This window comes from Venustampulla echinocandica (assembly GCF_003357145.1).
Source record: "Venustampulla echinocandica strain BP 5553 chromosome Unknown scaffold_9, whole genome shotgun sequence".
Taxonomy (NCBI): Eukaryota; Fungi; Ascomycota; class Leotiomycetes; order Helotiales; family Pleuroascaceae; genus Venustampulla; species Venustampulla echinocandica.
In genome coordinates this window covers 488,874-514,013 of record NW_022474214.1, presented here as the reverse complement: position 1 = coordinate 514,013, position 25,140 = coordinate 488,874, and the positions used below count along the sequence as shown (strand labels likewise).

The following is a 25,140-nucleotide window of genomic DNA, read 5'->3' as shown; positions in this document are numbered from 1 at the left end:
AGATGCTATTCCCATTCGACGTATGGAGTATATAATATAAAAATAGAAATAGCGTTATAAAATGGCACGTTATGATCTACGTACTTTATACAAGGATACGAAGTAACTTATGAAGATTCTACAAACTAGTGACATGTTGATCACCGAGGACGAACACCGAGGAGCGCCTTTACTCCGCAGTGGCTTTGGTTTGGTGAGCCTTAGCTTGGCAAAGCACCAAAAAGAAATATGACGGACATCCGACATCCTGACCCTGAATCCCCCAATCCCTGATAAGCCGAAAAACAAAATATAGTCTCCTCGCTGTTCCAGGTAACTCCTGCGAGAACGGTGGTGAAGCCACCACTGTTCATGTGCGCCCACGCACACCGGCTCCCCGCCCCTCTAATGTGCCGCCCATCGGCCATGCAATGCAATGCCACGCTGCACTCGTCCCATTCCCCAGTGCCCCGGGTCCCCCAATGAGTGGATAGTGTGGCCAGTGTGGACTACCAAGTCACCGGTTCGCGAAGTCGAAGTGGTAATCGCAAGGCTCGTACTGGGAGCAGCGACCGCCGCTGCGGTTCGAGTTCTGGCATCGCTCTCCTTTACTGCCGCTGCTTTGATCTTTACCCTTGTGTCCAGAGTTGCCATTGCTGGCACTGTGTCGCTTGGCTGCTTTCATTGCCGCTGCCGCTTCTCTGGACTGTTGCCTGTGAGTTTCCGACTCTCAAAGTTGGTATTGGGTGGACTTACACCTGGCTTGGCTGCGCTGATTCTCGCCACAGATTTGTCGTCGTGCTTCCCCCGTGTCATGACTGAAGGTTGGTAGAGGGCTGCTAGGTGATGTTGAAAAGTCCAGGGTAGCTGAGGATCCCAACGGCAACATAAGGTAGAGCTTGATAGCTTGAAAGCAAGGTGTCTGAGGCGAAGGTTGACCTCTCAACGTTCGGGTGAGCTGTTTCCCCTAAATAATTATGTCCACGGATTGTAACTGATAAAGATATGTCGTCCACGAACCCGGGTTCTACAGCGGAGCCTTCAAGTGTTTATATGTCAAGGTCTGTGCCGTGGTGGGGATCCGGAGGTTTGCTTTTTCGGCCAAAGCGAGTGACCCGGTCCTTGGGTCATAGGAAATGAGACAAGGCTAGCTAGCGTGTCTATGTCCCTATTCTGGCCGGGATGGATGCGCATACCCGGCGATAGGTGATTGCTTTTAGTCTTGATGACGAGACTCCAAGCCGCAAAGCCGGCGGCAGCGATAATCGTGGGCGACATACGAAGTAACTCTGCCAAATTTCTTTTCTTTTTGCTATACGGAGACTTACTCCGTACTGGCTGCCAAAATTCCATGGCAGAAGTGTCCTAATGATCATTACGATATACAAATCGCGATAATGCACTTCGTCCAATTCGGAAGTTGCGTGGCAACCACATAGGCCTCAGATCCCCCGGTTGGAATTGGCACAGCACAACCCACGTCTTATCCCAAACATGCATTCAAAAATCACCACACGCGCCAATGGGCGCGTAGTGGCTCCCGCATCACTGGCATCACTGGGCGGGTGGCGGCCTGGCGTTAATGAAACGACGTACGAGCTCGTTAAGTACAAACAAATGAAGCTATACTCAAAGAGCTCGCCACATCCCCCCGAAGCACTTGTTTGATGGTTATTGGTGGGCTGTTTTTGTGGCAGGGAGCTGAAGGCAACCTCGAGATGGTGGCTGTAATGAGGTACGGAATGTTTATGGCTTGAAAGTTCAAAAGAAATTTATGGGAAGAATGAGCGCGACCCTACGGGACTACCCGTAGAGCCCCGGACAAGCCACCATCCGGAAGCGTCCGGCCATTTGGGGGTTGTATCATCTGATATGAGTTGATAGGATGACTTGTAACAAGATCCAGGTTTGCGGTCAACTCAAGTCGACTCTTAACCAATAATAGAGGTCGCCCTTCGGAATTGAGGGCTGGATAAGAGAGGCGCAGAGTACGAGTACACATACCCGCTGAGGATCCGCGGAAACTTCTAATCACATCCGGGCAAACCTAAAATAAGTAGCCGCCGACAGTGGGAGCTAGTTGGGGCTCTGTATCCCCGTGCTTGATGCGGTCCAAGAATATTATTATTCGCATGTTTAACTCCTCTGCGGGTTTCAGTCCCGATCTCTAAATATTCCCCGTCACCATTAGAACATCGGTTTATAATGCAGCATTAACGAGATGTAAAGAATTCAATGCCCGTGAAGGATATCGCCTTTCTGTGCCAGTGCCCTTTGGCATTTCGCAAGGACTGCTGCTTGCCTCCCAACTTCCTCGAGCGTACCAATGACTTGTTGGCTACCTTCCACAAAGCCGTAGAGCGCATAGGGAATCTCCACTTCATCGCAGAACTCCTGCACTAGTTTCTGGGTCCGTCGAAGGTTGTGCCTTGGCATCCTGGGAAATAAGTGGTGGACGGCCTGGAACTGCAGACCTCCGTGGAAAAAGTCAAGCCATTGGGGGCAGTCGATATCCATTGTTGTTCTCAGCATCTTCTGTGGGAAAGATTCGCGGGGCCCCAGCTCGGATGTGCTCATCGCGAAATGAGACAGCGTGATCTGTGCATGTAAGGGCATCGTCACCATGTGGCTAACCATCAGAAACGCAATCCGCGCCGAAGCCGTCGGAATCGTCTTGTACATGATACCATAACCAAACCAATACCAGAAGAAGACTTGTCCAACAATCTCCAGCCAACGATGCCACCATGCACGCCCCTTTCTCGGTCCTAGGCCAAGAATGAGATGTTCCCAAGATAGACGGTAAAGATTAAATCGACCAAAGGTGAGGATAGGATAGTATAGATAATGTTGGTAGGGAATGACTAGTTTGGCAAAGGCGTCATAGGCCATAACTCGCTCGTAAAAGGAAGAAGTTAACGATTCGAGAAACCTGTGCGAAATGGCGAGAAAAGGCAGGTGCTCGATATCAGGATCATGCTCCGGAGAATTTGTAACAATGTGATGGACATTGTGATTTCGTTTCCACCACCCGACCGATAATCCCCCCATGAAATTAGCAATAACGATTCCGATCGTTGAATCAATGGTGAAGTTGTGGGTAATACCCATGTGCCCCGCATCATGGACCGTAAATACAAGCTGATGCCATAAACAGCCTAGGAACATCCCACTTGTTGCATACCAGCCCCAGCGCAGGCAAAGCAGCGTCATACAGGCGAGAAATGTGTAACGGCAGGTCTCAATTGCGTATGCTGAATAATTGCAATCATACAAGCCTTCCGCCCGGATGCGTTGCTCTAGTAGACGATACTTTCGAACCACTTCGTCTTGTGTAGCTGGGTCCAACGATGGGTACTTGGCGAGATCTAGGTCGATATGTTCCTTGGTTCGTACGTCCAGCCATGACATGCCATCGTCGGGCTCCGTAACGGATGACACTGACGATGCTGAAGAGGAAACGTCGTTATACCTAGATGCCACGCGGGGGCGAAGAATCGAAGCTTCCGTATCAAACACTGGCGAGGGGCTCCTTGAGCCGGTGTGACTGTGAGGATATGCCTCCGCAATGTCTTCCTCGTTCTCCTGGTCTAATGCGTCGATAATGTATGGCCGAAATTCACCACCCTGTATAGGCGGCACGAAGTTGGCCCAGTGGCCCTCAACCCTACCAATCCGATATCTGTCCATTTGTTTCCGCGCTTCTGGAGAGTGTAGACTACAATGCATGAGATAAGCTAACTGCCATCAAAGTATAACCATTCCGGCCGAGGGAGAACGAACGCATTAACTTCGTCGGTGGCATCACGGCCAACCATGTGCCTGATAGCCTTGTCCCCTCCCGGGTGGTATTTCAGCCATGAATCAACCTTCAGCACCTTCTGGTCCACAATTATAATGGCCCTCCCTTCTGCAATCAGCCCCTCGACCTGCCTTCGGGAGAGCAGAGTCTCGGTGCGCGTGGTGGTGGGCTTCACGGCAGCCATGGCAATGGTACACTATTCAAAAATGGTGGGTGTTAAACAGGTCGATGGGAGGTCATTGGCGGTGAGGTTCAAGTTTGTGCCTCGTAGCACAAGAAACGGTGCTGTGGTGGGCAGATGTGGATGCGGATGCTGACGCCCACCCATCGAACCACGAATGTTTCAAGAGGCCTCGCGTACTCGTACCTTGAATTATTCCGGCGGGAGAGGCGGGCGGCACAGGGGGCGCAGTTCGCCTGCCCTGCCAATTACTTCGGCGTTGATTGCGACGCCCCCTTATCCAGATTTGCCCTTCTACAGTATCATGATGGAGTAGTCCACAAACTGTAACCAACACCTACACGTACCGCCACAAAATGAACCTAAATACATTCATTCAAGTGCTCAGTCGCCAAGAATTAACTATAATCTTTATGAGCATGCAGAAATCTAATGATTTGGTGCTAACAGTATGGTATTCGGCGGGATTTTAGGAAGAAGGGTTTGCAAACACAAAACGCAATTCTTGGTTTACATACTCAAAAAGTGTTCCTGCTAGGCAGCAAGACGGCTCACCCAACCTCTCCCGAGGTCTCTAGATTATTCGGGGTGGAAGCCTCGCAGCCCAGGACATCTGACCGGATGTCAACGTTTTTTGGACTATCTTTCATCGCGTGTTTGCTCAACCGTTGTTCGTCTCTTTTGCCAATGAACCACCGTGACCGGGTCAGAATCAAATATGCCTCAACAGGGCACTCAAGTTGATTGCATGAAAAGTGCATGCCATGGTCTTACAGAAGGGATCTGGGTCACCCTGGCTCAGGTCATTCTGAACGATATATGGCCCGAACCATGATTTTACTTCATGTCAGATCAGACACTTTGAAAGGATGGGCATCCTCGGGGAACAATGAAGTTATCCATATTTGATATTGCATCTTTACCTTTTCGAGATAGATAGACATAACAGCTGGCATGGGTGGTCCTAGTTGGCAATAGTCATACTATCTTCCCGTAACACTTCGCATTGCCGGTTTCGGGGTTAATTCTTCGCATTCCTCTCCCTATCTGGGCTTATCCTGTCAAGCCAAAGAAGTCATCTGCCCTTTACACGCTCTTTGTATGGGTTATGCTGTATCCCTACATCGGGGGGACCCGGAAGACAATCTGGTCATGATTGTATGTTTGCTACAAGTCCCGCGGCACTCAATCCTGCCCGCCGCCAGGCATACCATCTATCGATACGAGATGAAATCCAATGCTTTTCTTAGATTACCACGTTTTAGGCAAGTCTGTTCATTATGAGCAGCTTATTGTCACGAAACCGGATCGACACCCCTTACGCTCTTACATCTCAGAACGGGTCAGGCTCCGCTCAGTCCGTCTCACAGAACGGCTACCAGGGCACCGCCTCCGGAGTTTTGGTGGCATATCTTGCCAGATTTTGGGCAAGCGTCTGTCAAGCACGCAAGCCCTATTGTTGCCTAATGGGCGAACCACTGTGTAGCCAGGAAAGGACCGATTTCCCCTTTCTATATAGTTAGCCCACCTGTTGTCCGTTCCTGCGCCGTCGTCCACTAAGTATATTCTCAAGAACATGATTTGTTCCTCCAGCCCCAAGAACATCTTTCAGAGTACAATCTATTGATTAAAATGCTGCGTCGATTTGGCTTAGGACCTCCGAGCCCGATGAACTACGGGGGGGCCGTCCAGCGTCCCAGCCCTCGCCCCCGTGGGGGAGCTCGATATATGAATCAATACTCTGGACCCGACCCCTGCTATGACTGTGCAGATATTGGCGGGACCCATCTCTGCGGATCCTGCGCCGACGAACTTTATGGAGGTCCAGTATACAACGTTGTAACGTGCAGTTGCCCGCACTGTGAGCACAACGATCCTGGTGGATACGGTGGAGGATACCCCAGTTACCCAAGAGCGTAAGTTGATGCTTTCAGTACTGGCTGTGCATATTTGCAGTAGTACTAATAGATACTTATAATAGGAACTATAGGAGCGGTAATCGAAGGCAAGCCAACCCCTTCGCTGGACCAATGGCGCCCTATTTCATCAGCGGGTACGGTGGTGCCTATGGTGGTGCCTATAGTGGTGGCCGAGGGCTTCATGGAAGAGGTGGAGTGGGCCGGATGGGATACTGAAGATGACCATCATCGTGAAATTTTGCACGATGAATAAGAGAATCACGATTCTAGGAAATCTAAAGGGATCTTGTTGCCGACAAGGGTTGGGGGCTATGGGAATTTCTCCAGTTGGTTTTTCTGTGCTATATGTTTAGTTGAAGTAGGGTTCTTGCATGGCTTCTGGGTTGGTGTCAGTGGATTGTCAAGAAGAGATGGATGGGCAAGTTGGGATGGATACGATGACTGATCATGGCTTGACGACTGAGGAATGGATGATTTTGTGGTTCCGGGGACTTCGGATCACAATTTTTGGCGGCTGAGGATGCGGTGCAAGTAGAATTTGTAATGTGGTCTTTCTGCGCTATATTCATTTGAAGTAGTTCTACCTATCTTACACGGGAATCAACGCCGTCACTTCCACATTCACGTTCAACCCATTGTGACCACCCGTGCCCCATGGTTAGAAATGAATTGCCTTGCCGTACGTCGCCATTGCAGCCTCTTTAAATGCTTCTGAAAGTGTTGGATGCGCGTGACTTGTTCGTCCAATATCCTCACTTGATGCTCCGTACTCAATTGCCAACGTTCCTTCCGCAATCATTTCACCAGCACCAGCGCCGATGATGTGAATGCCAAGTATTCTATCCGTCTCAGCGTCGGCGATCATCTTGACCATGCCGTCAGTATCCATGTTTGTCTTCGCTCTCGAGTTGGCAGAGAAGGGGAATGTGCCGATGTTGTATTTCACTCCCGAGGCCTTGACCTCTTGCTCGTTTTGTCCTACCCATGCAACCTCGGGGTGTGTATACATGACGGAGGGAATGGCACCGTAGTTGACATGGCCGTAGCCTTTCTTGATGAATTCCACAGCGGCAACGCCTTCCTCTTCAGCCTTGTGTGCGAGCATAGGGCCAAAAGTGCAGTCGCCGATGACACGGATGTGTGGAATCTTCGTCCGGTATTCTGAGTCGATGACCAGTCTTCCCTTATCATCAGTATCGAGTCCAATGTTTTCTAATCCGAGACCAGCAGTGTATGGACGACGGCCAATTGCAACCAGCACAACCTCAGCATTGAGCTACATGGCGGTGTTAGTGATTGTCAAAGCTAGGGTAGTTCTTTTTTTGGCCTTACCGTCTCTTCTTTGCCACCCTTAGCAGCCTCGATGTTGATTTTGATTTTGTCACCACTGGCATCACCTCCCATGACCTTCGTGTTGACTTTGAAGTCCATTCCTTGCTTCTTCAAGATCTTTTGAGCAGATTTTGAGATTTCCGCATCCATTCCTGGCCCACCAATTTGGCCGAGGAACTCAACAACAGTCACCTTCGTGCCCAATCTTGACCACACAGAGCCCATCTCGAGACCAATGATGCCACCACCAATGACAATCATGCTTTCGGGGACCTTTTCTAGTGCGAGAGCTCCTGTGCTTGTGATAACTCGTTTCTCATCGATCTCGAGTCCAGGGAAGGGAGTGGCTTCACTGCCAGTCGCAATGATAATGTTCTTCCCTCTCACTGTTTGCTCGCCGCCATCGATAAGGTTGACTTTGATTTCATGCTCGTTTGTAAAAGTTCCCGTGCCCTTGACATACTCGACGCCATTCTTCTTGAACAAGAACTCAACACCCTTTGTCAACCCGGCGACAGAAGTATCTTTCGCCTTCATCATCTGTTCCAGGTTGAGCTTGACATCGCCGACTTCGATACCGCGGTGTTTCGTATCGTGGAGAATTTGATGGTAGAGATAGGAGTTGTTGAGGAGAGCTTTTGAAGGGATGCAGCCAACGTTCAGACACGTTCCGCCGAGAACACCGCGCTTCTCGATACAAGTGACCTACAGATACTTTAGCATATTGCCCACCGATTCTTACGCGGTTGCGTGAGCTCACCTTCAGGCCTTCTTGCGCGGCTTTAATGGCAGCGACATAGCCGGCGACACCACCGCCAATGATGACCAGATCCTTCTCCTCTGCACGGCATTAGCTCGACACTCCTTTCATTGATCCATACGGGCGACTGACCAGCTTCTGTGGCATAGGATCTTCTCGAGAGCCTCCCAATCGCCGAGGGGGCAACTACTGTTGGGAGGCTTTAAGGAGGTGTGTTAGCACGTAGGAATTGTCAACGTTAATTGAGCGAGGACGTACGATGACTGCTGTTTGAAGGCTGACCTTACGGTCGCCCGGGGTACTAATAAGCTTCGGAGCATCTTGGGGAGGAGATTGCGTTAACGGCCGGGAGGAATGGTTCTTGTTCGTGATATTTTTATGAGATGGAAGACGAAGCCGGACAATCCACTGGTCACGTGGTGCGGCCTATATATGACGTCCCGAGCCGCGCCGAGAGCTCACCGAGGATAACCCGCATCTACCCACGCTGAGATTTTTAGAGCGACGATCAGGGCAACTAATAAAGTGTTGGCTTGAGACGGTTTAGTTCAATCGAATGTATTAGCAGTAACGAATTTCAGTTTCATTCAGGTCTCTGAGATGTCTGCAGCATCTATCTTCTCCAGGGTATCTCGCGCTACTCTACAAGCCCACTTCACCGTATCCTTCTCCTCCTTCACGCCCGTAATATCCGTCTTGCTAACAACCTTCTTCAAGAAATATTGCAACCCTCTCATGAGTTGTGGCATATCCTTAATTTTGGAGAAAATGGCAGCAATGGCATCCTTATCCCGTTTGGTCCCCGCTTGCTTCTGGGATTGGAGAAACATACTGACAAACAGCACCTCCATGAATGTCTTGGTCTTGGGCTGGAGATAGCTCCAGCTGAGGTTCTTCAGAGCGCCGAGGCCGAGGCCACCTTCAAGTATAAGGGTGCCGAACATCTTTGCAAGATTGACGATATGCCTCATGTCTAGCGTCTCGTCATCATCTGCCACAACATCATCGTCGTCTGACTCGCCCATGGTTTTAAATAAATCCCAAAGGCAGTATTGAAAGGCTGTTCGGAGTCTCCGGTCACCACATATCTTTTTGGCAATCAATGTGTAATAGGGGTTGTAAGCCTTCTCGGCTCCTGAACAATGGATCAGAACCTTCGGAATCTCATATTCCTGGACCTTCTTGAGCTTGAGCTTCAATAGCCGTAAATATGCATCCTGGTAGTCAGTTGCCGACATGATGGTGACAAATATCGCTCGGCGAACATCAGTATTCATCCGCTGCTCTCGTGCAAGCTGGAGGAGATCGGTCGTCTCAGTATCCTCAACTCGAGTCATGGAATTGGTGGGGGTATCGTCCACCATAGAATCCTTCGCTGCCCCAGTATTGCCTGACCAACTAGCACCCACAAGCCACCATTTACCCTTCTTGTCGGAGTTTTGGATATCATTAAGCCCAATTCGAAGTGGCTCGCTGGCCTTGATACTTCGAGTATTAAGTGTCCCCAGAGTCTTCTTCATACGAATTGTATGCTCAGATGCGACTGCTGACGCGGTAGCACCAGTCTTCATACGGTTGTTTTTGAGGTTATTGATTGTCTCAATCATGAACTTGGTTCGAACGGACATATTTTCTTCTCCGACACTTGCGATTGCTGGTCGCAACATGGCGACAATTTCCTTCAACGACGAGGGGTCGTCTTGTCGTAACTGTGGTCCTGACGTTCGGATAATCTTTAACAGCAGCTCCACATTAAGCTCCGATAACTTGTTCAGAAATGTTTTGATATAGTCGAATATCAGATTGCTCCCAATGACATGGAAATTGTACAACTCGGAGAGTAGCATGATGAGGTTTGAAGTCTCTTTACTGATATCAGATGTGGGGATTGTCGGATCAACCTGATCGGTTGTAGAGAGTCGAGCATATTGCTCATCAAATAGCTCCACAGTCCTTTGAATCACTTGTGCTCCAAAGTCCATACCGATAATCTTGTAGATAGCTGCAATAAACCCTGCCGGAAGAATGATCAGGGTATCAGGCAAGCTCGTAGGTTCGCAGACAGATGTCAATAAGATATCCACAAGCGTAGAGGTGACATGCTGCCGAGGGTGGTCACGGTAGAGCTTCTCTATATCGCCGAGGATGGGAATTAGATTGGCCTCCGTCAGCCTATTAACCAACCCCTGGGTTTGCCGACGTAGACGAACCAATGCCTCCGAGTTCGAAGATGCTGGATTCCTTAGGGAGGGAGGGATATATTTTTGATGCGGCTCGGTGCCAGTTGATGGCGCAACGTAGGGGTTCTCGCGGATTCGGGGTGCTGGGCGCTCTTCATCGTCATCTTCATCGGATCCGAACCCACTGAAATCGGCTCCGTCGTCATCCCTCGCTATAAGAGATTCGTCTTCAGATTCGTCATCCGGGAACGCTGGTCCATCCAAAGACATATCGGAGTCTCCATCATCCTCTTCTGGCCATCCATCTCCTTCACCTTCTCCCGATGAAGCATCACTTCGGCTTTCATCTTCATCCTCGTCTAGTTCATCACTTAGCTGTCGTTTAGCCAGCTTTCGCGCCTCCTTGCGCTTTCTATCCAGCCATTCATCCCCTTCCGCCTTACGTTTCTTGCTGTCCTGGATATCTGAATCCTCCTCGTCATCACCTAGACCCTCCAAGAGCATATCCAACCCATCGTCTGTAAATGATTTCGGCAACTTCTTTTTCCCTTTCAGACCCAACTTCTTCTCTAGAGCCGCAATCTCAGCGTCATCGTCTGCTAATTTTGCCTTGATACCCCTTGGTATGCTCCGAGATGACGGTTTCAGATCTGAATCACCAACAACGACCGGGTCCGCCTTCTTCGTCCTTTTGAGTATTGATTTTGGTTTTATATCACTTCGAGGACTTTCTGGCGTTGGCTTCGCCTGGGCGAGTGGCGGACTTGGTTGGGAGGGCCTTTCATATCTTTCCTCAGGATCAGAGCTATGTTGTAGCTTTTTCCTTTTAGTAGGAGGTGGCCCATTCCTGGAGGATTTCTTCTCCGTCCGTGCTACCTTTCGAAGCTCTTTCCGCGTGTCTGGTCGAGAACGGAATTTGCGCCGGGAGAGGGCATCTACGTAATGAATGTAATTAGTACTTAACCTCAAAATGAAGTTGGCTTTGATAGTATTACCGTCGCCACCGATCTGATCAAGCAGCTGCCTTGGTAACCTCAAGGGTTTCTGGGTTGACGCCATTTGATGTTTGTAAGGACTAAGGTTACTCGTTGGTATCTTTTGGAAATTTAAGATTTATCGCGGACCAAAAATTGCCGACCCCATAGATGCGGGAGAACCCCACCAAACCAACGACAAGTAGTAGCACACACTCTCTCTCTCTGATCACCAACCAGAACCCCAAAAACGCTCCTGCAAACAACATGTCGAAAGGACATCTGAGCCAGGATAATGTATGCCTCCTTTCATCGCATCAATCACCGTCTAATAAACAAGTACAACGAGTGCGCTGGCTAACAAACACAAACCAGTTCTTCCAACGGCTCGCGGAGCTCTTCGAAACCTCCAAACATGGTTCAATATACCTAACACAAAAGCGCAGTATGAACCAGCAGCTTCTCTTCTTCACTAGTCACCCAATCTAACAAAATCCCCCAGTGGCATATGGCTCCGAACCCTCCTCAGACCCCTCAGACCCCTCAGAACAGTTCCCCGACCTCGACCTTTCAAAACCGCTCCCTATCATAATCCGGGCCACGAACGGCAAATCCAAAGCAAACCGAGAGAAGAAAATCAAGTTATCAACAGTAGTGGAGGCCGATGCATTAGAGGGCTTTTTTTTCAAGTATGCGGAGGTTTGCAAGGGAGGGATGTCTGCGCTGAAGAAGCGTGATCGAAGCAAGGCGAAGGAAAAACTCAAGGCGAAGAAGAAGAAACTAGGCGGGGCTACGGGGATAGTGGCTGCTGAGGGGAAGAAATCATAGAGAGAGACGGGCGCGTAGAGAGAATCCACAAGTATTTGGCATTGGAATTAAGGCATACCTATGTGACGGGTTTGAGCGGCGTTATGAATGAATGGGTGTTGGAACAATTCATGGCCGGTTTATTTTGAATGGCTTTCACATACAGAAGATTATAAGGGAATCATGATTTTAAACTGCAACGCGGTTACTATTGTCTCTATCTATGAAGTCCAACGCTCTGGCGCGACCACCGGGGTCTCCTCTCTCAATAGACTGCTCTAAGGCTCGCCTAGGTATGTATTCGCACAGCTCCCCTGGATTGACTGACAATGACTGCCAAATCCGTGCAGTTGATAACTTCATCGAGACGAGATCCTAATCATCGAAAATCATCGAGACCCTTAATATCAATAGTACAATATCTCTTCAGTCGTATACTCCTCTAACCCCATCTAAACCACGAACCCACGCATTCGCCTCCCTCACTATGTTGTATTTTCGAGTATAGTGACATTTAAACACATGACGAACAGAGTAGAAATTACGTGGCGGTTGAATGTTCCTCGGGAGGTGATTCGTAGCCATGTGTAACTTCATCAGATGCCTGCGCTCCAATTGGGTGGTGTTCTGTATTCCAGACTCCCATGGTGCTGTTGATCAGGACACCGTCGATATTTTCAAAGCGTCGTTCGTAATTCATCTAGCAAAACATTCAGCTTAATCGTTACTAGCAAGAGAGCAAGTATAACTCACCATAGCCGATAAATTTCCAGCAGTGTTCTCAATTCCTCCGCCGGAACTTGAATGGTGCTCGGGGCCTTGTGGATAGATGGCAGTATTCAGTGAAGATCTGGCTCCAACTCCAGCTCCTTGGTCTTGGCCATGGCTCATATGAACCTGACCGGACATTTGATGTTGGCCCAAATGGATGCCGCCTGAAGGTCTATGCTGGTACATAAACGCATTCTCATGGTAGTCTGGTCCCGTCTGGTAGACATTCGACAAGGGTCGTGATGTAGGTTGATACGCGGTCGCGTTGCCGTGAGTGAATCCCCCAAATTGAAAAGTCGAGTATCCTCCGTGTGGAGTTTCCATGGCGGGAAATGGAATATCACATCCAGGTGGTTGAGCAGCAGGATATGAATACCCGTGAAATTGAGAAGCCAGAAGGGGGTCAGGATACATTGATGCTGATGCTGTACGCGCGATCTGCTCGTTATAACGACCGTGTCCGACCATTGCTCTCTTTCTTGCGCGTTTTCTGGGAGCTTGAGCACTAGATTCCGTTCGCACTCTCTTGTTCGAAGTAGCGGTAGCTGGAGCGGCGGCGACGGCGGCTGGCTCTTCATCCTTGATATCCCCAGCAGTAACAGGCCCCGCTCCACAATCCTCACAGCCACGCTTCGCACTACAAAACCAGCACTTCCCATGATCCTCCACGGCCTTCTTTCTCTCCTGAACATCAATCTCCTCTAATCCCACCACAATATCCGCGCTGTCTATCGCAGGCCTCATGAGCTCTCGCTCATCTCCAGTCTTGTTCAATGAAGCAGCTTTACATCTCCAGCAGATACCAAAGGCACGATTCTGTGGCTCATATCCATGGACTTGGAGACAGAGTTCCGGGGGACATTTGCTAGTGGGCCAGGCATCGGGGCAGCTTGGGAGCTTGAAGACTTCGACGTAGACTCTTTTGCAGCAGGGGAGCGTGAAGGGGGTGACTTGACACATCGCATGCCCTTGTTATGAAGACTGGTTCTTGATGCTTTGCCCCGGGCGACGACCGCACAATGAGTGTTTGTTGTACAAGTCGATATCTGTTGTATCGTGTTGCTTGCTTTGGTAGGATGGAAGATGTTTAAACTACTAATGCACGGCGACGGTGAGTGGATATATGGAGTATGGAGCGGAGAGTGTGCTGGGAAGATGTGGCTATCGGAGATAATTATTGAGGTTTGTAGCGACGAACAATAGTCACGACCGGAGTGAATAATAAGGTATTTAATACACTGTTCGTGAATCATCACTAGGCTCCATGGCATGTTTGGGATTCAGTGACCGTGACCATGAATGTTTTTATTATACCGATTCCTGTGATTGTTTAGCGAATGATAATGTGGACGTGATAGATCGTGGGGTTTGCTCTGTTAAAGGGGTAGGCATTTGAGGAGGGCTAGTCTTGATCCTTCAGTCAACAGAATCCCCTGCCTCTTACGATTTTACCACCTTACAAAAAAAGAAGCTTTATACAAGCTACAATATTGCCCATAGATGCGTGTCTAGAAATGTGTCACTCAGGATTTGATCAGGGAATGAAAACTTTTGTGATAATTAGACGCAGCAGCTCCCACCCATTTCCCTAGGTGATGGTGTGGCATGCATTCTCGAAACTAGCATAAAGACAAGGAGGGAAGATTATGAAAGAAGTGAGCAGCGCAAGCGAGAAGATCCATTAAAACTTTGGGTGGAGTTCTTTCCGGAACGAATCTCGATGAAAAGTTGTACATGCAATGCTGGCCAGGCGATATGCGGGAGATAATCGTCGCGATAGTCGCTGTCCTAACGGCCCGAGGAAACCGGTATTCTCATCCCCTTATGAGTCCATCTTACATGATCTGGTCCTGTGTCAAGCTGGTGGCCTCCGTCTCCATTGCGTCGCCACCGCCACCAGGGGTCTGATACTTGACGAAAGTCAAACCGAGTGGACGTCCACCGTATTGATAGCCCGAAAACTTCTCAATCGCGGTCTCAGCGGTCTCGGGAGTATCGAAGCGAACAACACCAGTGCCACGGGATCGACCATTTGGCTCATACTGAATTTCGGCCTGCTCGACCTTTCCAATGGTAGTGAAGAGCTCAACAAGATCCTCGTTGCTGGTGGACCATGGAAGCTGTCCACATATATTAGTATTCTTCCAACCAAGGCTCCCAATATGCTGGATGACTTACATTGCGGACGTAGATAGTCTCATTCTTCTCAGTGCCTGCCGTAGCATGGTCGGTGAATGGGTTTGGTGGGGCAGATACCGCTCCTGCTCCAGGGCCAGCATCAAACCCACCACCCATAGCGCCACCTCCATAGCCTCCTCCATAACCGCCGCCACGGCCTCCAAATCCACCACCGAATCCGCCACGGGCTCCAAACCCACCACGACCGCCGAATGGACCGCCGAATCCGCCACGACCACCGAATCCGCCTCGGCCACCAAACCCAGGACCGGCACCAGCAAATCGATCCTCACGAACTTCGAGTGGGCGTCCCTGCCAGTCATAGCCGTTAAATTGTTGGATAGCGTTGCGGGCATCATCAGGAGACTCGAAAACGACGATACCAGAGCCCTTGGGACGACCATCAGGTCCGATGTGAACATCAGCACGTATGACGGCGCCATTACGAGCTACAAGATAAATTGTCAATGGCACGCCCAAAACTGTGTGCACGTTAGCTACAAAGATAGAACTCACTAGCTTGGCGGAACAAGTCCTTTAGATCCTGCCATCCCACAGTGTACGGAAGCTAGATTTCAAGTCAACTCTGCGTCCCAGAGAAAAGGCAAGCGGAGAAGGGAGGATATAACAAACGTTGGAGACATAGATTTGACGGCCACCACCGCCGCCGGCGCCACCTGCACCAGCACCCATGCCGCCGCCATATCCGCCGCCGCCGAATCCGCCACGGCCTCCTGCATCGAAGCCGCCGCGGCCCGCAGTTGGACCAGTGAATCGAGGTTCGGCCTCACGATCCTAGAAGCTCAAGTTAGCCTAGCTCGGATGAGGCTCAAGTGCTGGTGGTATACATACTTCTCGGACGTAAACCAATCTTCCCATCAGGTTTTGGTTGCTTAGTGTGTTGACAGCCTGTTGAGCTTGCTCCCTCGTGGCATATTCTACAATACTGGAAGTAGGTCAGCAACAGAATGGGAAATTGTCGTCCCTTGTCAACGAATGAACTTACCCGCATCCCTACATATCCCACGGAACAGCGTCCCAATCCGTCAATCCAACATTCCTTCAATGACCAAAAAAAGAAAGGATTCAAAAAGCCAACTACGTATAGGCGCCCACCTTCGACATTCCATTCGGAAGCAATAGCACATCAGCATATAAGACCTCTCCAGCTGCGCGGCGATACCCCAGTTAGCCTCTATCCCATCACATCGATAACCCAACCCCCGAGCACTAACCAGATCTCATGAAATCTTTCAGGTGATGCCACTTAACATCGTAGGATAAGTTGCCGACGTAGACACGGCGGTCTTGTTGCGAGTTGTCCCGGAGGCTGCTCATCATCTGCTCCCTTGCGGCGGCGCGCTCTTCGAATGACCTGTGAGGGGCGCCTCCGTAAGCCGAACCACCTGAAGCTGCACCAGCACCGCCAGCTCCCGACATTGGAGAGCGGGATCTGCGGTTGTCGTGAGAGCGAGATCTTCTGGGGGAGTATGAGCGACGACGGCTGCGGCGCGGAGAGCGGGACCGGGAGCGAGATCTCTCGCGGTTCTGGAGCGATATTTCAGTCTGTGTTTCAACCATCAAGGAGATTTTAGTGGGATGATCTGGGTGTGAGTGGAAGGGAAGGGGGGAAGTGAGAGGGAGACAGGGCAGGAATTCTGAGGAGGGTCCCCAGTTTTGTGCCGGTTAGCAATCTCGCCCATGAGGGACTGGGACTGGAACTGTGGCGTAGCTCTGGCAAGCTCAGGTTGCGTGGGACCCGGGGAATACCAGGCTAGGATGGAAATTGTGCCCGACGTTGAAGTGGAACGGCGAGACGGAAGGGAAGGCTAATTCACTAGCGTGAGAGACAACAGACAACAAACAACTTACAGTCGGGCGGTAATTATCGTCAGCTATAGTGATGTCCAGGCAATGTTAGTCAAATAGTTGAAGAGGGTCAAGCCGTCAAGCGAAGTTGACAATCGAGGTGGTGGGAGGACGGGGAGAAGGGAGGAGGAAGGAAGGACAACGGAGGCTGGCGAGGATATCACCACGACACCGAGGATAAACGAACGAGCGAGTGAATGGGGGTAGAGGGGGGGGGGGTGAGTATTGTTTGGGGGCCCGGAGAGACGTACCCATGTTTAACAGGTAGCAGAGGTGCTATTCGAATGCGAACGCGAACAATATGCTGAGCTGCCGGAGAAGTGGATTTTTCGCGCTGCACCGGGATCCAGATGGAAGAATCTGTAGCCACCACGTATTAGTGGGACGTTGGCGACAGACGCAGTTTGCGGGTGAAGGGTGAAGGGGTGAAGGGTGAAGGGGTGAAGGGTGAAGTGAGAGGGGAGAGGTGAGAGAGCGAGTGGCTGCAAGCAACGCCCGAGAGTTGGGGAGGGAGGGATGGTGGGCGGCGGTGGTGGGGGTTAGGGAAGGGGAAGGGNAGGGTGTAGTCTGGTAACGACAGCAGCAGCAGCAGCAGCAGCAGCACTGTAATGTTCTTGTCTCTTATACACATCTAGATGTGTATAAGAGACAGCGGGGGTGGTGGGGGTTAGGGAAGGGGAAGGGGAAGGGTAAGGGGGGAGGAGGAAGGGTGTAGTCTGGTAACGACAGCAGCAGCAGCAGCAGCAGCAGCACTGTAATGTTCTGTCGACGGTCTGTAGCTGTCTGTCTGTCTGTCTGTCTGTCTGTCTGTCTGTCTGTCTGTCTGCCCCTCTCTGGCGCCATAATCAATCTGTCTGGCACCGCGCGGCGAGGCAACTGCTACAAGGCGCTTCAACTTTTGCCTGTCTGCCAGCCTGCCAGTCAACGCTGCCTGTCATCAAAGCCAACCGCCAACTGGGGCTCACAGCCTGCGACTCTGCACTCTGCGTGCACCCAACCCAACGGGGTGGAGGAGTGCTGGGCAAGGAGTGCGCTATTTGCTGCCCGTATCGCATCGCAGCCCCCATCTTGCCTTGCAGACTTGCAGTGCCGTGCCGTGCAGCGCAGTGCTGCTGCTGCCGCAAATGCAACTGCAACTGCAACTGCAGGCAGCGCTGCGACGAAGCTAGAGGGGCGATGCCGTGCAGGCGGACAGACAGACAGATAGACAGCATGCGCGCCATGCCATGGATGGGGACTCGTTGACTATGACTCTGACTCTGGACTCTAGCTCCTCTCTCTCCCTCGCGCTCTCTCTGCCTCTCTCTCTTCACTGTCTCTCTTACCTTGCTCTTGGACTCAAAACCCACTCAATACCAGTCAATCTGCGGAGGCTGCAGCAGGGCTCTGGCTGGGAAACCGGAGAATAGCCAATTGCCTGGCTGGCGAGGAAAAGCGCGACCGTCAAGGCGTAACGAACGGTGGTGACACGAACCCGGAGCCGAAGCCAGCTGGGTGATGGAGATCGGAGGAGGGAGGAATCGGCGCTGTATCGCTGTATCGGTGTCGGTGCAGCAGGTTGGTGGTGCTAGAACACAGGACTGGGAACAGAGCGGTAGGTCGTATGTCGTATGTCGCGGTGGTACTGGAGGAGTTGGGAAGTGGAAGAAAAAGCGCGATGGAGGCAGAAGCGGTACGCGAGACGCTGGACGCTGAGCTGCGCCACCCGTAGGTCGTAGGTACCAGGTACCTTTGCGCCTTAATTGCCCGCCGCGTTCTAAGTAGTGTACAAGGCCAGCCGTTCTGATGCTGATGATTAGACTTCGTTGAATTCGAATTGAACTCCTAGCGGTAGAACTTTTATTACTGAGTTATTATTGGCTGTTATTTGCCCTCGTTGTAACCTGCCTTTACGTATTGTTTATCTGCAGGTGCCTTTAGGTCCCGGAGAAACCACCGCAGTTACCTAGGTACTTGAGGTGCTACGAGTGCAGAGACAGCGAGGTTCCACAACGCAAGCGTCAAATAGGTACAGTAGTGCTTCGTAGTCCTACCCGAAGCTTGGCTAGGTTCGTTTCCAACGCGGCTACGAAGTATTGGGAGTCGCTATTGCCGCTCTACTTGTGTGCTAATAAATACCATCCACCTATGAGCAATCCCCGCGGACTTCGGGTTATTTTCTAGACTTTGACTAAGATGAACCTAAATGCTCCGGGGCATTATCGCTAATAGGAAGGCTCTAGAGATCGGTATCGAGGAAACCCTGAACGGGCGTTTGGAAAAGGAGACTCAATGACATCAAGCCTAAGGAGTTGACTAAGAACCAAGAATCCCTCGCTCCTCTGGGGCGGTCTAGTCTGGAATTGAAGAACGGCAGCCAATGGAAGGGGCTTTCGAATAAATCTCTCAAGAAAAAGGCATTGATATGGGCAAAGCGAAACTATATCCGATTCTCAAACAGCCCAGGAGGATCCCCTCGTGATATTGAGGCTGACTCAGCGTCCTCCAACACTCCAGCTCAATTAGGTTAGAGCAACAGCTACTCATGTCTTTACTTTTCGTGCAGCCTTATTTATTAGAAGTTGTCGGTGGAGTTTGGAGTCTGGAGTCCGCAATACGAAGTGCGGAATACGTACTTCGTACAACAGAAGAGCGGTCGGTCGTAGGATCATGGATGCTAGGTAATTACTGCATAAAGTTGAATCAGCACCCAGTTTTTGAACCTTATCTGAGACGTTACGTTTGTTGTAAAACCTTGGTACTATGTACTATTCCTCTTTACTACTACGTACACCCCATTGCCATTATACCAGAGCAAAGAGTGACTTTACTAGGCATTGCCCGGGTTACGGCTGTCGCCAAGAACAGCATTCCATTACTTCGTACGAAGTATTCACCTATTGAATGTTTATACTACCTTCCCTAGGTACGAGTACCTACATACCTTACATGCCTTAGGTACATAGGTACCTACAGTACATACTACCTTACGTACGCATCCGCGCTATCTTCTCACTCTGGCTAGACCCGGAGCCACCCGTCGTCTACCCGTCCAACCCAGCTGTCTCATTGGCCCATCTTCCACTCTGGCCTGGGTGCCTTGGGCCCCTATCACTTGTCTGTCGCCTTGCAGGGCATCTCCACAACTCCACCAACTCGTACCAACACCAACTCCACCGCTGCAACTCTCCAACTTCTCCAGACAACAACGGCTTCTGCACCAGGGCACCATTTGTTTTAGCCGCCTGGAACGCCCGGCGTGCCCTTCTTGGGCACCGGCATCAGCAGTGCAGCAGTGCAGCAGCATTAGCATGAACTTCAACATGAGCCGGTTGGTTTGGTTCCCCGTCCAGAGACCCACGCTGGATGAGGAAATTATTCCTGTTCTCCATTCAACTCAGGCCCGCCCTTGTCCGTCAATTCAGCACCCACAAGAGGGGCTCGAATAGTTTTGCTATATAGTCAAGATCCGCGGTTCGCTGGCTTGAAAAGTCCCCACAAGAGGCAGGGTGGACAGGAGCAAGAAATATTTCCTTACCGAGTATGGGATCGGTATGGCTACGGCAATTCGCCCCATGCATATATATGCACACTCAGAAGGCCGATGGCACAGCGCCGATAGCTCTAATTCTCAACTCAGAAGGCCCGAGGGCCCCGCAGAGGAGGTCGCCCGATGTCTTCTCATAACCTGTCTTGTCTTGACCACGTTGCCTCCTTTATTCGTACGCATAATACCACGGAAGCGTTTTCGGTTGGGTGTGCGCTGGTGCCCCTCCTCCGCCCCGCTAATGCTGCCTCCGCAAGGCGTAGCTTGGGGCATTCATCCTCCCTGATTTGTGCTGGCAAAATTTTTGCGAAGGGTAATCCTCCTCACCCTGATGGGGAGTCAAGCCCTCGTGGTCAGCTAAAGTCCGTGCAAACAGACAGATCTACTTTGTACGCCTCTGACAAGGATGATTGTGATGGTTTATTAGTCGCATGCTGGTTTCAATCCCTTTTTGAGGGCTTATGTTGCTTCTCATCAAGGCTCGAGTCAGGGGTGCTGCTTGGAGGTGCTCTTCCCCGGGTCACTCTGCGTCTCGCGTGGTCACTGGTTTCCGTTGGTGCTTTCAGCCTTTCACATAAATTTATTACTTGCGCCAAATCCGCGGGCATGCCCGTATGTCCGAAACCTATGCGGCAATATTGCACCAACGAAAAGTTGCGATATGAGGTACAGGTAGCCAATGCACCGTACGGCGATAGGATAGGGATGACAATGAAGGCTGGGGGCTTGGAACTCCTGTAAGCGCCTAGCCACCTCCGCTGCAAGTTTCAATAGCTTTGGAACGGTGATTATACACCAGAGTATGACAGATTACGTGCAGATCCCCTGCTCAAGTGATACAACAGGGCGGCTTTCGTGGCCCCGGAGACTATTGCTCCTATTGCACAAGAGATCTGCCTTGTGCTCTACAAATACGGACTTGATTTCTAGCAGTCCCACACTCCATCCGGGCCGCAAGTTAACGAGCAGGCCGAAAATGCTGGCCCGCATGCGAAATATTCTTTTAACCAGTGCCGCAGGCGTCCCAGCGCGAGACACGCTTACTCCAAAAACGAGCTGAATAGTTTATGCAGCAGGGGGCTTTGGGCTCCCATACACAGCAGGATACCATAGAATATGTATGGCCAAAGGCAGCGGGAATAACGCAACCGATACTGACTACATATCCAATGAAATGGCACGATTGCGGAATCAACGGCCCGCACGTATACCTGATACTGTGAAAAATATTGTCAACACCCTTCCTTCAGAAACCAGGGTTTCTTGAGCCTGGAGGACCTTCAGATTGAGAGTGCCAGACTCAGAGGCTCTGCGGGTCTGCAGGCCTGCAGGCCTGCAGTCGCCCACCCACAAGGACATGCGCTATAGTACTCGTATAATCTAGTACAACACCGCTCAGCGAACGATATCTTTGCGGTTCTCCGCGCATGAAACTAACCCTACTTAACGGTTTATACCGTTCTTACTTAGCTGGCGACAATCCCAGCAAAGGTCCAAGTTATCGAGCAAGAATCTGCCTGGCTGCTTCTGGCGCTGCTGCTGGTGTGAAAATGGTGCCTTAAACAGTTGAAGGTCGGGGTAGCCCGAAGGCAACGCCCACTCCAGCAATACTAACATTCGCGTGTTGTAAACAAGGCTACAGTGCGAGTAGGTTACGAGGGCGAGCCTTGATTCACGTTGCATATGCCATGCTTCCTTTGCGTATACATCGTTCTCTCCGAAATACATTTTCCCCCCCGATTTCGACAATCCTATTGCTACTATCATCCCTCATACATTAAAATTTCTCGCTCGCATCTCTTCAATGACCCCTTAACCTAATAGTACCACCCTAAGCACAGAAAGGGGACGGAAGGCATACACGGAGATCCCCATTTAGCAGCGGGATTAAGACCAATCAACCGCTCCACCCTGGCCAGGAGGGGGAATAGAACCAAGATAACCCAGTTTATTTGTTAAGAGAGGAATATTAATGGATATAGAATGGTGCCCTGGAAGGTAGGTTTACGTGAATTGCTGAGAGCAAGGTTTGTTATAGCTATTATAGTGATAGTTTGTAATTGAAGAAGTAAAGAAATTGAGTTTTAAGCGGCTGTCCTAATAGGCGCTAGCTATACTAGAGAAAGCCTGGTTCTTTGCCTCTTAGAACTTGTTGAGATTTGTGTGTGATCCTGCTTAAGCCTGGGTCGACGAAGAAACATCGGAAGGTTCTCCAGTCGGCTGATCATGCAAATTTGATTTGTGGGTTTGAATAGTAGAAGTTTGTTTTGGGATTTTTGTATTGCATGAACAATACCTATTTGAAGCTTTGGGATTTAGTTAAGCAACAAAGGACTGTATCTTAGTTAAGCAATTTTGGGGCTACAGCATTTATTTGTACTCCAACGATCCTACAATTAATATGTCCTTTTATTGTAGTTAATTGCTATATCCCAATTTTATATTATTTTGCATTGCCGGTGTTCAACCATAAATTTCCGTCTTCTTTATTGCCAAAATAACACCTGTACAAAGTAATATTTAACCATACGATCTCCCTACCTAAGTAGATCCGAACTCAGAAGCAGCGCTCCTCAAGTCCCTCGATCCGCCAGGCAGTCGGCCGGCACAACCTCGCCACCCAACCCTCACTTATATCTTCAAATAAACAAAAACCATTTAAATACAACCTAACTCTTTAAGATACTCCCCACAAGTATCACATGACACCTCATATCGCAGAGAAATATAACTAGGTCTAGCGACAACTACGAAACGGCAGAGATTAGTTGGGTGTGGGCAACGAACTCTTTTGCCATTTTCACCTTCTGCAATTTTTTATATATATTAAGGAGGAACCACAACCAATTTTCTTTGACAGATTGCTTATTCGCTACAATGGCCCCGCTAAAAGAACATTATGAGACCACATTAACATATCTACTATTTTCGAGTTGGTAGCAACATATCACGTGACAAGGTAAATATATATTTTGCACACGTGATTATCTGGTAAAATTCGAATTCTTCCTCAAGGTATTTTCATCATTATCAACAAAACTAATATCGTGATCATGGGAGACCAAGATAAAACCAAGCCCAGGAGGCATAAGAAGCGGAAGTCAAGGACTGAAGGTGTGTCATAGCTGTTTTATGATTAGGGCCTTCAAGCTGATGTTATCTCAAGTGTCCTCGGACAGTGATAGCGAATATGAGAAGGAGCCTGAGCAAGTCGACTCACAACCTTCGCCACAACCGCAACCGCAACCCTCTAAACCGGTCAGCACCTTATCAACTTGAAACCCACAGCACCATGGACCTTCTAACTAATGAATTATTTAGGTCATTAAGCAAAAACCCAAAATCTCGCCTGAAGCAGAGACCTCCGCAGCCTTTACTAGTTTCTACATGCAACGGGCCACGACGGAATTCGCTGAGGATTTAGATCGTGTGAGAGGAGCTGGGGATTTTAAGGGTGAGGCGCTTGGGATTTTGGTTGATGCTTTAAAGCAGGGTACGACCGTATTTTCACCGGCGGAGCAGCGACGGATTGTCAATGCTGGGAAAGCGGCGGGCAAGGATTTGGGTGATGAATGAGGGGAAGAAGTACGCGGGAGCATCTTCTACGACTATTGAAACCTTGTGTTCACGATGCAAATGAGAATTATAATGAAGAGGTAACGGCCATTTGCCAGTGGTTGGTGTGGGTACTTCTGATTATACAGCACATTTTTAGGTGGGCTTTGACGATACCTCCAAGAGGATACGCCAGACCTGCGGAACCGCTTCTAGAGTCGTTGCTCTAGGCCTCGAAATAAACCACCTATTGGAGACTATTTTGACCCCTTGTGTTGATTAGCAATATTCCTTCGCTCCAAACATTCTGGCGGACCGCGTCGTCGATAACCCTTATTGCAACAAGGTGTTGCCAGCAGACACCATTTCGGAGGAATTCAATGGCATCCTTTGATTTGGCCCTAAGAGCGCCCCATTCCCTTTTGTGGCAATACTATGCTTTTCCTATCACCCGCATTTGTTTTCTCCCACGTACCTGTTAGAACCATAGCTGTAGTTCCTCCATCACCTCTCCGCGAACCCCCTAGCTCTGGTTTTGTAACATTGAGTGCTTTCGAAAAGATTGAAGAAGAGCATATTCCCTCTTATAATCTAGAAGATTATTGCCCAGATTATATTGGGGAGCTTTCTATATCTAAATATCAGATTGTGGCAAAGCTAGGATTCGGTGTGAATTCTACGGTCTGGTTATGTCGAGATTGTGAGCACGGGTTGACCTCATTGTATCTGGATTATCAATGCTTGCGCTAATTTATCGACGGAGAGCAACGATATATCACACTTAAGTTGCGAGTCCGGACAAAATAGCTTGATCCTGAAAACTAGCAAAGCGATTAGTCATGGCGATAATAGGTTGGATATGAGTTGATTCTGTTGAATCGAGACATGGAATTTTCTAGAAGGCGTACACTTGTTCTTCACACGGAGAAACCAACTATTAGATGATGAGCAGCACCTCGCGGAGATGGTAGCGCTTATAGGCCCTCCGCTTCCTAAATTTCTTCAAAGAACCAAAAATGCCAAAGCGAATATGCCAGCATTACTGGGATGGTCGAGGTATTTCGCCCAAATCCTCTGGCCGTCCCTGAAGATTTATAGTTCGCTCCATGTTAGGAACTGGAAAGGCCCCATCCTACCTAGTCCACAAGCAATCGCTCGAGTTCCGCGAACGTCACCTGGATGATGACGGCCAGACTCTCTTTTTACAGTCCATGCGGGGGATGTTATGTTGGCTACTAGAAAAGCGACTTGTTGCTGGGGAGATGGCTTTCGACGATTTATTGCTGCAATTAGAAGCTGCCTCGTGA

The 25,140-nt window shown here is 49.9% G+C and overlaps 9 protein-coding genes across 9 annotated transcripts; 3 read left to right on the top strand and 6 right to left on the bottom strand.

Annotated features, from left to right (window-relative positions):
- Positions 1–384: 384 nt before the first annotated feature.
- Positions 385–633, bottom strand: BP5553_08914 (uncharacterized protein; the record flags this gene model as incomplete). Its single annotated transcript, XM_032017537.1, has 1 exon — positions 385–633. The coding sequence occupies one exon, from the start codon at positions 631–633 to the stop codon at positions 385–387; it is 249 nt and encodes an 82-aa protein (XP_031866180.1).
- Positions 634–2,211: 1,578 nt separating this feature from the next.
- On the bottom strand, positions 2,212–3,965 carry BP5553_08913 (putative delta 8-sphingolipid desaturase; the record flags this gene model as incomplete). Its single annotated transcript, XM_032017536.1, has 2 exons — positions 2,212–3,697; positions 3,763–3,965. 2 exons carry the CDS (start codon positions 3,963–3,965, stop codon positions 2,212–2,214), a joined length of 1,689 nt encoding a protein of 562 aa, XP_031866179.1.
- Positions 3,966–5,594: 1,629 nt separating this feature from the next.
- On the top strand, positions 5,595–6,097 carry BP5553_08912 (uncharacterized protein; the record flags this gene model as incomplete). Its single annotated transcript, XM_032017535.1, has 2 exons — positions 5,595–5,878; positions 5,944–6,097. The coding sequence occupies 2 exons, from the start codon at positions 5,595–5,597 to the stop codon at positions 6,095–6,097; spliced, it is 438 nt and encodes a 145-aa protein (XP_031866178.1).
- A 442-nt stretch (positions 6,098–6,539) lies between these two features.
- BP5553_08911 (Dihydrolipoyl dehydrogenase) lies at positions 6,540–8,293 on the bottom strand (the record flags this gene model as incomplete). The annotated part of the gene is made up of 5 exons (XM_032017534.1): positions 6,540–7,157; positions 7,214–7,918; positions 7,974–8,053; positions 8,106–8,173; positions 8,232–8,293. 5 exons carry the CDS (start codon positions 8,291–8,293, stop codon positions 6,540–6,542), a joined length of 1,533 nt encoding a protein of 510 aa, XP_031866177.1.
- A 267-nt stretch (positions 8,294–8,560) lies between these two features.
- On the bottom strand, positions 8,561–11,212 carry BP5553_08910 (uncharacterized protein; the record flags this gene model as incomplete). Its single annotated transcript, XM_032017533.1, has 1 exon — positions 8,561–11,212. The coding sequence occupies one exon, from the start codon at positions 11,210–11,212 to the stop codon at positions 8,561–8,563; it is 2,652 nt and encodes an 883-aa protein (XP_031866176.1).
- Positions 11,213–11,394: 182 nt separating this feature from the next.
- On the top strand, positions 11,395–11,955 carry BP5553_08909 (Uncharacterized protein; the record flags this gene model as incomplete). Its single annotated transcript, XM_032017532.1, has 3 exons — positions 11,395–11,424; positions 11,503–11,572; positions 11,630–11,955. The coding sequence occupies 3 exons, from the start codon at positions 11,395–11,397 to the stop codon at positions 11,953–11,955; spliced, it is 426 nt and encodes a 141-aa protein (XP_031866175.1).
- Positions 11,956–12,475: 520 nt separating this feature from the next.
- Positions 12,476–13,665, bottom strand: BP5553_08908 (uncharacterized protein; the record flags this gene model as incomplete). The annotated part of the gene is made up of 2 exons (XM_032017531.1): positions 12,476–12,634; positions 12,688–13,665. 2 exons carry the CDS (start codon positions 13,663–13,665, stop codon positions 12,476–12,478), a joined length of 1,137 nt encoding a protein of 378 aa, XP_031866174.1.
- Positions 13,666–14,540: 875 nt separating this feature from the next.
- Positions 14,541–16,323, bottom strand: BP5553_08907 (Hypothetical protein; the record flags this gene model as incomplete). Its single annotated transcript, XM_032017530.1, has 6 exons — positions 14,541–14,825; positions 14,884–15,365; positions 15,400–15,451; positions 15,517–15,678; positions 15,736–15,821; positions 16,119–16,323. 6 exons carry the CDS (start codon positions 16,321–16,323, stop codon positions 14,541–14,543), a joined length of 1,272 nt encoding a protein of 423 aa, XP_031866173.1.
- A 7,008-nt stretch (positions 16,324–23,331) lies between these two features.
- BP5553_08906 (uncharacterized protein) lies at positions 23,332–23,854 on the top strand (the record flags this gene model as incomplete). The annotated part of the gene is made up of 3 exons (XM_032017529.1): positions 23,332–23,392; positions 23,445–23,536; positions 23,600–23,854. The coding sequence occupies 3 exons, from the start codon at positions 23,332–23,334 to the stop codon at positions 23,852–23,854; spliced, it is 408 nt and encodes a 135-aa protein (XP_031866172.1).
- Between the last annotated feature and the right edge of the window lie 1,286 nt (positions 23,855–25,140).